The sequence below is a fragment of the Xenopus laevis genome, chromosome 7S (genome assembly GCF_017654675.1).
Source record: "Xenopus laevis strain J_2021 chromosome 7S, Xenopus_laevis_v10.1, whole genome shotgun sequence".
Lineage (NCBI taxonomy): Eukaryota > Metazoa > Chordata > Amphibia > Anura > Pipidae > Xenopus > Xenopus laevis.
The window spans coordinates 111,095,931-111,107,268 of NC_054384.1; the positions used below are offsets into that span (position 1 = coordinate 111,095,931).

The following is an 11,338-nucleotide window of genomic DNA, read 5'->3' on the forward strand; positions in this document are numbered from 1 at the left end:
GAAAATCCACCCAAAGTCCTGCTGTATTTTACTGACAGTACTGGATTAAAGGGGAAATTAAACCAGAGCCCTGAAGACAATAGCTATCTAATTAACTTTCACAATTGCTATTGTCTTCTGAACCCTGAGAGGGTGTGAGACCCACAACAGACCAGATGTTGTTGAACTTCAACCCCCCAAGCAGTTGAGCAATGAAAAAGTGAAAGAGCCATAGACCATCAAGGAAAAGAAAACAAAGACTCCTAATAAAATGTATTGGGTTAACTTTCCCTTTAATATCTGAAAGAGTCTGTATGTCATTAAATGAATGATTTTTTTCCCAGTAAAATATAAAGATCATGTATTTAACAGTGAGTGAGTCATATCTGTGAATCACTGGACAAATGGGAGGCAATTACAGGGAATTTTGGATATTCCGTGGCGGCGGCTGAGGATTTACGACTTGCGTCAGCCTTTCTGCATACGGAATATATACATTATAAAAGTTTCTGCGCCGTGATACAAAGAACATAAGAGAGATCTCTCATTGGGAATGCACAGAGCACGGTCAGAGTTACGCTTTATATCTCGCCGTTTGTCAAGACAATTGCTGCGGCAGACAGGGAATAATTAATTCGGTGAATTTTCTTTGGGTTTTATGGCGTCTGCGTGACGGATACCTGGTCTCAATCAAAGTTGGATAAAGTTTGAATCCAGGGGGCCAATGTCTGACTTGTCTGTTCTTCTGACTAATCAGTGAGCAGCTTTGATTGGTTTAGTGCAGATAGAATAATACAAACCACTTTCTGATTGGCTGCTATCGGCTTATGCATCGGTACAACATGGTGTCTTTCATTCTGAATTTCAATATCGTTGGAACCCATTTTTCTTAGCCAAGCCTTCTACCCAGTGGGCCCCTTCTACGCTACCAAACACCTTGATCCATCCACCAATGCCAAGACCCTGCACACAATCCACCAATCACTGCCCACGTCCCTTCAGACCCACAAATGGCAACTCTGGGGACCCCCACTCTACCACAGGACCCTCACTGCAGGAACAGGGGGAGCCCTGAGTGACCCTATCAACCTATCAACCAGGAACAGGGCAGAAATAGTGCAATAAATAAAAATAATAATATAACCAGTCAGATTGTTGCTATGGTCCCTGACTGTAGCAACCAGAGGGCCTTTTGACACCGCTGAATGTTAGACATGCCCATGACCCAAGTCTGCAACATCTGGTTACCCACCATGTCTCTTCTTATTGAGAGTCCAGCCCAGGCAGAACAAGCACAAGAGGCGATAGAAGCCCCTTCGGGCAAGGCAGGGTCTTGAGATTGTCCTCCATAAACCGTGGGGAAATGTCATTGGTGAGGAACCTCAAGTGAAAGTTCCTACTGATGCAGTAAATGTTATTGTCGATCACGGCACACTGGAAAGGCAGGGGGTGCGGCATGGTATAGGTGGCACATTCATACCAAATTCGGGCACGGACACTACAGCGGTGCACACTGATGCCCATACTCCGGTTCATATCGAATCGATAAAGGAAATTATTGGCCGCCACTAAATCGGTGGTGCGGTCCTTGCTGCCAGTGATGATGCTGCTTTTCCAAGTGTTGTCCTTGCGCAGGTACCTTAGAAGCATGTACCGGATGGTGCCACCAGTCACATAGATCTCATCATCATAAGCAGTAGCCATATGGGCAACTGCAAAGGTGTCATTGGGAAGAGGAGCAACGTAACTCCAGCGGTTCTGCCATGGGTCGTAGCGCTCTACAGTATGAAGACATTCTCCACCAATTGCGTATAGATATCCATCAAGCTCCACCAGCTTACAGTGAGGTCTGGCTTCATTTAAGGGACAGATGTCCTGCCATTTGTCAGTGACTGGGTTGTAGCAGACAACACGTTTGGAAGGTTTCATGTCTCTCTCAAGTCCTTGGCACCCCAGCACAATAAAGACATAATTAAACATGGTTGCCATTGAGCAAGCCCTGCTAACTGCCTCGGGTGGCATTGAAGACAGTAGGTGCCAAGAGTCCTGATCACTGTCATAATAGCTGAGGCTGCTGTTTTCCGAAACCGAGTGCCCCATTGTGTCAATATCAGCCACAACTATATACCTCCTTCCCCTCATCCTCCTCTCAAGGATCAGATCCCTCTCAGCAGCATGGAGGTGCCTATAGACGGAAGGGTTCTGAAGAACATCCAGATAGTTGTCGCTCATGACCTTGTAGGCCGCTGTCTTAAGGGCATCAAGGTTGTGCTTCTTGGCCAAGCTAAGGACCTCAAAACAGTTCTCCAGACCAAGATGGATATCAAAAGTGGAGTCTGGGCTGAGGGAAACATGAAAAGGAGAACTGCCATTGGCTGGTTTTAGTGCAAGAGAGCGTAGAGGGGACATTAAACCAGATGGAGTAGAGTAACCTTTTGCTTCCAGAGCTTCTTGACTGCCAATGGGCCCCAAAACTGCATCATGGTGGTCTTGGCCTTGTTCCCAGAGACCCACTTTGACTTCTTGTTTATCTTGTTGTGACTCTGCTGGAGGGCGGCTGGAGGGAGAAGTTGAAGTGCGGAATTTGAAATATTTGTCTGGCGAAACAGTCTCTGAAGTGCTTTCTATGTGATACTCATAGATCTTCCCCCTCAGGCCGGCACTTCTGGGAGATGTTCTTGACTCCTCCTCTTTCCTCTCGCTGATGATATTCTCCTCCACCACCACCCGAGACACAGAGGAGAAGCGATGGACTTCCTGCATGGTTTTATGGTTCTCATTCAGTGCTGAACTGATATCAGAACTTTCCCTTATCACACAACCAGAATTTACATTCCCTGTCTCCTTTACTTCTGGATCTTGTCTGTGATTGTCCCAGGTTGTACCATATACAGTTTCATAAGCAGAATCTTTTAGATGTTGTTTATTCCCAGAATTTGTGTTGTGCACAATTGTCTCGTCTGCTTTTTCATCACAGATATCTTTGCCAGGATCATTTGTGACGAGTATGTTCTTAGCATTGGAAATGCCCCAGATTGTCCCAATTTCATTTCCATCACAACTATCTCTTCCAGAATCCTTTAGTGGTTGTATATCCCCAAAATCAACATTAACCCCAATTGTTCCATTTCCTTTTTCATCACAGATATCTTTGCCACAGTCACCTGGGATTTGTATATTACCAGAATCTGCCCCAATGTCTTTTTCATCACATATATCCTTACCAGATTCCTTTAGTGGTTGTATCTTCCCAGAATTGGCATAGTTCCAGGTTGCCCCAATTCCCTTCACTCTGGCAAAACCTTCTAGTGGTTGTACAGTCTCTAAATGGGCATTGACCCAAGTTGTCCCAATTCCTTTGCCATCACTGATATCTTTTCCAGAATCATTTAGATCAATATTTTCACAATCTGAATTGTCCCTGATTGTCCCAATTCCTTCTTTATCAGACTCTCTTAGTGGTTGTATATTCCCAGAATTACCATTGTTCCCGATTGTCCCAATTCCATTTGGATCAGAAATATCTTTTATTGGTTGTAACGTCCCAGAATCAAAATTGTCACTGGTTGTCCCAATTACTTTTTTACCAGAAATATCTTTGCCAAAATCTTTTAGTGGTTGTACTGTCCCAGAATCCAAATTGTCCCTGATTGTGCCAATTCCATTTGGATCAGAAATATCTTTTCCAGAATCTTTTAATGGTTGTACTGTCCCAGAATCCAAATTGTCAGTGATTGTCCCAATTCCATTTGGATCAGAAATATCTTTTCCAGAATCTTTTAATGTTTGTACTGTCCCAGAATCCAAATTGTCAGTGATTGTCCCAATTCCATTAAGATCAGAAATATCTTTTCCAGAATCTTTTAATGGTTGTACTGTCCCAGAATCCAAATTGTCAGTGATTGTTCCAATTCCATTTGTTTCAGAAATATCTTTTCCAGAATCTTTTAATGGTTGTACTGTCCCAGAATCCAAATTGTCAGTGATTGTCCCAATTCCATTAAGATCAGAAATATCTTTTCCAGAATCTTTTAATAGTTGTACTGTCCCTGAATCCAAATTGTCACCGATTGTCCCAATTCCATTTGGATCAGAAATATCTTTTCCAGAATTTTTTAATAGTTGTACTGTCCCAGAATCCAAATTGTCAGTGATTGTCCCAATTCCATTTGGATCAGAAATATCTTTTCCAGAATCTTTTAATGTTTGTACTGTCCCAGAATCCAAATTGTCACTGATTGTCCCAATTCCATTTGGATCAGAAATATCTTTTCCAGAATCTTTTAATGGTTGTACTGTCCCAGAATCCAAATTGTCACCGATTGTCCCAATTCCATTAAGATCAGAAATATCTTTTCCAGAATCTTTTAATAGTTGTACTGTCCCTGAATCCAAATTGTCACCGATTGTCCCAATTCCATTTGGATCAGAAATATCTTTTCCAGAATTTTTTAATAGTTGTACTGTCCCAGAATCCAAATTGTCAGTGATTGTCCCAATTCCATTTGGATCAGAAATATCTTTTCCAGAATCTTTTAATGTTTGTACTGTCCCAGAATCCAAATTGTCACTGATTGTCCCAATTCCATTTGGATCAGAAATATCTTTTCCAGAATCTTTTAATGGTTGTACTGTCCCAGAATCCAAATTGTCAGTGATTGTCCCAATTCCATTTGGATCAGAAATATCTTTTCCAGAATCTTTTAATGGTTGTACTGTCCCTGAATCCAAATTGTCACCGATTGTCCCAATTCCATTTGGATCAGAAATATCTTTTCCAGAATCTTCCGGTGGTTGTATTGTCCCAAAATCCAAATTGTCCCTGATTGTCCCAATTCCATATGGTTCAGAAATATCTTTTATTGGTTGTAATGTCCCAGAATCCAAATTGTCCCTGATTGTCCCAATTCCATTTGGTTCAGAAATATCTTTGCCAGAATCTTTTAATGGTTGTACTGTCCCGGAATCCAAATTGTCACCGATTGTCCCAATTCCATTTGGTTCAGAAACATATTTTCCAGAATCTTTCGGTGGTTGTACTGTCCCGGACTCTGGATTGTCCTTGATTATTCCAACTATTATCCCAATTATATCTTTGTGAGTATTTTTTAATGATTGTACAGTCCCAGAATCAGAATTATCCCCGATTGTCCCAACTCCATTTCCATTGCCGAGACTTTTCTGGTGATATTTCGGGTCAGTAGAAGCGACGGCTCTTGTTTCTGGAGTCTCGTTGTTTAAGCCGCTTTGGTGGGTGCTGATTCCATCTGCTGATTGGTATTCAGATATTGCACCTCCTTGAGATTTAGAATTGAATTCTTGTGCAGTGACAGGATCCCCGGCGAGGCTCTGACTCCCGGCAGCTGAGATAACGTCACTGTGTTGGGTTCTCTTTCTACGTCTGCAGCGAAGTTCATTGGTTTCATCATTTACGTGACCCCCTGCTGCTTCTCCAACGTCCAGGTTCCCACTGCGGCCACTGCCATTGTCCACCCCACGTCTCTCATGGACCCTGGACTTGTAAAATCTGAAGGCCAAAGCCAAAATGAAGGCGGCAGTGGCAGAAAGTGTCAGTTTCCCAACCAGCTGCATGTCCAACTGCCAGAATTGGCTGTCCCACACCTTGTTAATCATTATAATATATCAACCCCCAGCGCAGAGGAATGTCAGGAATTCCCGTAATTACTTTCTGCCCAGAACCAGTCCCAACTGCCCCCCTCCTGCAGCCACCGAGCCAACAATCCAACCACGCAGGCTGATCAGGTGCACCGGGGGTTCTGACTTTCATCTACTGCAGGAAAACAAACTTTTACATATGTTTATGAGGGACAGTGGGAGGGGCGAGACAGGTAAATAATCCTGGTAACGACGTGACTCTTTTGTTTGTCAGGTAAATACAGTCAAAGGTAAATAACTCCCTGCACTGTACCGAGATGAGTCTTAAAGGGACCTCTCCCTTTTCAGAGATTCACTGCTGCCATACTGATATTTCACAGGACAAGGAAAAGGAAACCTCGGGAAAAGCAAGATCTTCTGGCAGGTTCTTATTTCTGCAGTTAGACAAGAATGGGAGCTGCCATGTTGCTTGAGCTGTAGTTGGTTGTTTCTAGATTTACTTCAGCAATATCTGGTGGGATTTTGGGTTTCTATTCCACCTCTTAGTTTAAATTATTCTGCGCATGGGATAAAGGCCCCCCAAGGTAAGCCGTTGGGCTTTTTAGCGGGGAAAAACAGCCTTTAGCCCTTGCCCCCAACCCCTTTGCGGCCACTCCCATTTCACCCCCGCTCTTACCCGGTTTAAAATTTAAGGAAAGAAAAATGGGGGGCCCCAGTAAAAGTGCTTTTAACCCTCCCGCCCAATTTTAGAATTTGACCCCCAAAATTTTTAAAACTTTTTATAACCCCGCGGGGAATTTCAAATTCCCTTTTAAACTTTAACAGTCCAATGTTGCACCCCCGGGAAAAAAAGGGGCTGTGGGCCCCCCCCTTTTTCCCGGGGAAAAACAAATTTTTACTTTTTTTTGGGGACCGAACTAAAAAGGGGTTTAAGCGTATTTTTTGGAAAAATACGTAAATAAAAATTGGGTTTCCGAATGAAAGGGCCTTTTTCTTTTAAAATTTTTCACTGCTCCCTATATTTTTCCCCAAAAAGGAAAAGAAGGGGAAAAAAATTTTCGGGGGTCAAGATTAAAAAACTATTTTTATTATTTTGCCGAAAAATTTATTTCAACGGGTTGACGGGGTACCCCAATTTTGGGAAACGAAAACATTCCCCCAATTTTAGGCTTTTCCGGGGGGGGGAAGAGGCTACGCTAAAAACGGGGTTGGGGGGCCCCCCAGCCTTTAAAATTCCCAGAAAAGGTTAAAAAGGGGAACCCCTTAAAAGGTCCAAATTCAAAAACACTTTGGGGGGGAGGGGAAATTTTGGGGGTTAACCAAGGGGAATTAGCCCTTCCCCCAAAAAAAATAAAAACAAACAAAACACAAAAAGGGGGGAATTTTTGGGGAAAAGGGGGGGGCATTTTGGGGGTTCTCCGGGGTCTTTTTTTTAAGGGCCCAAGAACAATTGGGGGTCCCCTGGGGGGGCCCTAAAATTGGTTTTGGCCCGCTTTTCCTGCTTGCCACTCCCGGGGGTTCTTGCTTTTACTCCCCCCCACAAAACCCTTTCATTCTAGGTAATTTCCCCCTTTAAAAGAGCGAAAAAAAAAACAAGGGGAGCGGAGGTTTTTGCAAATCGGAAAAAATGTCCCCCCCCAATGAAAATGAACCCAGTTAAAATGAATGATTTTTTGTGTAATGACAAAATGGCGTTTAAAAGGAGAGGGGAGTTCTAATGCGCAGGCGAGCTCCCGGGGCCCCAGTGTTTAAAGTGGCCCTTTCAGCTACGGCGGGCCCCCGGTATTTTTTCCAAAATGTATTTGTTGTACCCAAAAACTCATTTCAAACCGACGTCCCCATGCCTCCCAAGGCCGGGTATTCAAATACAAAGGGCTCGTGTGCCCCCGGGGGCCCGGGGCACTCGCTGCAATAAATTTTTTTGAAAATAAACAGGGATAAAAGGGGGAACGGGACTGAGTTAAAAAAAATGGGTGTAAAGCGACTCAGTACCAGAACCTTGTACATGACAAATGATGTCGTCAGTTGTCGGGTACACAGAGTGTTTCAGGGGGCGGCCCAATATTAAAAAAATAACCAGCCCGAAATAATGGCCCATCAACAGTGCAGTGACAGGCTTCATTTTAAATCCTTCCCCCCAATTCACTCGTTTTTCTCACGGCTACTTGGGGGGACAACCGCAGCACAGGGGAACCCACAATCTCTGACGTCACACTGAACAGGGTCACAACCCCCCACGGGGTCACAACTGAGAATAAGAGAGAAAAAATCGTGACTTGGAAAGTCACATTGTCACGTATTTGTATCTCTCTCTTTTCCCCCTACAAAAATAGGGTTTTGGTAACACTAGATAGGTCCAAAATATAGAGAAAAGAGGAAAGTGTTGAAGGGTTACTGTTGCTCTCTTCATTTCCCTACAGAAATAGGTTGGTAACACAGATAGGTACCTAATTAAGAAAAAAGGGGAAAGGTTGAAGGTTTTACGTCTGTCCTCTCATTTCCCCTACAGAAATGGGATTGGTAACACTAGATGGGTACCTAATATATAGAGACAAGAGGAAATGGGGAAGGGGGTTACTGTCTGCTTTTCCCCCATTTCCCTACAGAAATGGGGATTGGTAACACTAGAAAAGGTACCTAAATAAAAGAGAAAAAGGGGAGATGTTGGAAGGGTTACTGTCTGCTCTCTCTCATTTCCCACGGGAAATGGGGATTGGGTAACACTAAAGTCCCAAATATATAGAACAAGAGGAGAGTTTTGGGAAAGGGGTTTTACTGTTGCTCTTCTCATTTCCCCTACAGAAATGGGGATAGTAACACTAGTAGGTACCTAATAATAAGACAAGAGGAGAGTGTTGAAGGGTACTGTCTGCTCCTCCCCCATTTCCCTACAGAAATAGGATTGGTAAACTAGATAGGTCCTAATATTTTAAGAGACAAGAGGAAAGTGTTGAAGGTTACTGTCTGCTCTTTCATTTCCCACAGAAATAGGGATTGGTAACACTAGATAGGTACCTAATATTTTAGAACAAGAGAGAGTGTTGGAAGGGTTACTGTCTGCTCTCCCCTCTTTTCCCACAGAAAAAGGATTGGTAATAGATAGGTTACCTAAATATTATAGAGACCAAGAGAGAGTTTGGAAGGTTAACTGTCTGCTTCTCTTTTTTCCCCTACGAAAAGGGTTTGGTAACACTATAGTACCTAATATATGAGACAAGAGGAGAGTGTTGGAAGGTTACTGTCTGCTCTCTCTCATTTCCCTACAGAAATAGGGATTGTTAGTACTAGATAGGGTACCTAATATATAGAGACAAGAGGAAGTGTTAAAGGGGTTACTGTCTGCTCTCTCTTATTTCCCTCCCAGAAATGGATTGGTAACACTAGATAGGTACCTAATATATAGAGACAAGAGGAAAGTTTGAAGGGTTACGTTGCTCTCTCTCATTTCCCTACAAAAATAGGATTGGAAAACCCTAGATAGGTACCTAATATATAAGACAGAGGAAGTTGTTGGAAGGGTTTACTGTCTGCTCTCTCTTTATTCCCTACAGAAATAGGGATTGATAACACTAGATAGGTACCAATATATAGAGAAAAAAGGAAAGTGTTGAAGGGTTACTGTCTGCTCTCTCTCATTTCCCTACAGAAATAGGGATTGGAACACTAGTAGGTACCAAATTTTATAGAGACAAGAAGAGTGTTGGAAGGGTTACTGTTGCTCTCTCTATTCCCTACAGAAATAGGGTTTGGGTAACACTAGATAGGTACCTAATTATAAGACAAGAGGAAATTTGTTGGAAGGGGTTTTACTGTCTGCTCTCTCTCATTTCCCTACAGAAATAGGGATTGGTAACACTAGATAGGTACCTAATATATAGAGACAAGAGGAAGTTTTGGGAAGGGTTACGTCTGCTCTCTTCATTTTCCCTACAGAAATAGGGATTGGGTAACCTAGATAGGTACCTAATATATAGAGACAAGAGGAAAGTGTTGGAAGGGTTACTGTCTGCTCTCTCTCATTTCCCTACAAAATAGGGATTGTAACACTAGATGGGTACCTAATTATAGAGACAAGAGGAAAGTGTTGGAAGGGTTACTGTCTGCTCTCTCTCATTTCCCTACAGAAATAGGGATTGGTAACACTAGATAGGTACCTAATATTATAGAGACAAAGGAGAGTTTGAAGGGTTATGTCTGCTCTCTCTCATTTCCCTACAAAAATAGGGATTGGTAGAACTAGATAGGTACCTAATATATAGAGACAAGAGGAGAGTTTGGAAGGGTTACTGTCTGCTCTCTTTATTTCCCTCAGAAATAGGGAAATTGGTAACACTAAAATAGTACCTAATATATAGAGACAAGAGGAGAGTGTTGGAAGGGTTACTGTCTGCTCTCTCTCAATTTCCCTAAGAAATAGGGATTGGTAGTATAGATAGAAACCTAATATATAGAACAAGAGGAGAGTGTTGGAAGGGTTACTGTCTGCTCTCTCTTATTTCCCTACAAAATAGGGATTGATAACACTAGATAGGTACCTAATATAATAGAGACAAGAGGAAAGTGTTGGAAGGGTTACTGTCTGCTCTCTTCATTTCCCTACAGAAATAGGGATTGGTAAACTAGATAGGTACCTAATATATAGAGACAAGAGGAGAGTGTTGGAAGGGTTACTGTCTGCTCTCTCTTATTTCCCTACAGAAATAGGGATTGGTAACACTAGATAGGTACCTAATATATAGAGACAAGAGGAAAGTGTTGGAAGGGTTACTGTCTGCTCTCTCTCATTTCCCTACAGAAATAGGGATTGGTAACACTAGATAGGTACCTAATATATAGAGACAAGAGGAGAGTGTTGAAGGGTTACTGTCTGCTCTCTCTCATTTCCCTACAGAAATAGGGATTGGTAACACTAGATAGGTACCTAATATATAGAGACAAGAGGAGAGTGTTGGAAGGGTTACTGTCTGCTCTCTCTCATTTCCCTACAGAAATAGGGATTGGTAGTACTAGATAGGTACCTATATATAGAGACAAGAGGAGAGTGTTGGAAGGTTACTTCTGCTCTCTCTTATTTTCCCTACAGAAATAGGGATTGGTAACACTAGATAGGTACCTAATATATAGAGAACAAGAGGAGAGGTTGGAAGGGTTACTGTCTGCTCTCTCTCATTTCCCTACAGAAATAGGGTTTGGGTAGTACTAAAATAGGTACCTAATATATAGAGACAAGAGGAGAGTGTTGGAAGGGTTACTGTCTGCTCTCTCTTATTTCCCTACAGAAATAGGGATTGGTAACACTAGATAGGTACCTAATATATAGAGACAAGAGGAAAGTGTTGGAAGGGTTACTGTCTGCTCTCTCTCATTTCCCTACAGAAATAGGATTGGTAGTACTAGATAGGTACCTAATATATAGAGACAAGAGGAGAGTGTTGGAAGGTTACTGTCTGCTCTCTCTTATTTCCCTACAGAAATAGGGATTGATAACACTAGATAGGTACCTAATATATAGAGACAAGAGGAAAGTGTTGGAAGGGTTACTGTCTGCTCTCTCTCATTTCCCTACAGAAATAGGGATTGGTAACACTAGATAGGTACCTAATATATAGAGACAAGAGGAGAGTGTTGGAAGGGTTACTGTCTGCTCTCTCATTTCCCTACAGAAATAGGGATTGGTAACAAAATAGTACCAATTATAGAAAAGAAAAGGGTTTTGGGAAGGGTTACGTCTGCTCTCTTTTTC

At 42.4% G+C, this 11,338-nt stretch overlaps 1 protein-coding gene across 2 annotated transcripts; it reads right to left on the reverse strand.

Annotated features, from left to right (window-relative positions):
- Nucleotides 1-246: 246 nt before the first annotated feature.
- On the reverse strand, nt 247-5,765 carry LOC108697867 (dentin sialophosphoprotein). Of its 2 annotated transcripts, XM_041571768.1 has the most exons (2): nt 4,908-5,765; nt 247-4,835 (listed from the first exon to the last, which is right to left on the reverse strand). In XM_041571768.1, exons 1-2 carry the CDS (start codon nt 5,611-5,613, stop codon nt 1,243-1,245), a joined length of 4,299 nt encoding a protein of 1,432 aa, XP_041427702.1. In that variant the 5' UTR covers nt 5,614-5,765; the 3' UTR covers nt 247-1,242. The 2 variants fall into 2 exon arrangements, with proteins under 2 accessions (XP_041427702.1, XP_018083811.1); XM_018228322.2 differs by having other exon boundaries at nt 247-5,765.
- Between the last annotated feature and the right edge of the window lie 5,573 nt (nt 5,766-11,338).

Coding starts and splice junctions, on each gene's coding strand:
- LOC108697867 (XM_018228322.2), bottom strand. CDS start 5,613: ATGATTAACAAGGTGTGGGACAGCCAATTCTGGCAGTTGGACATGCAG.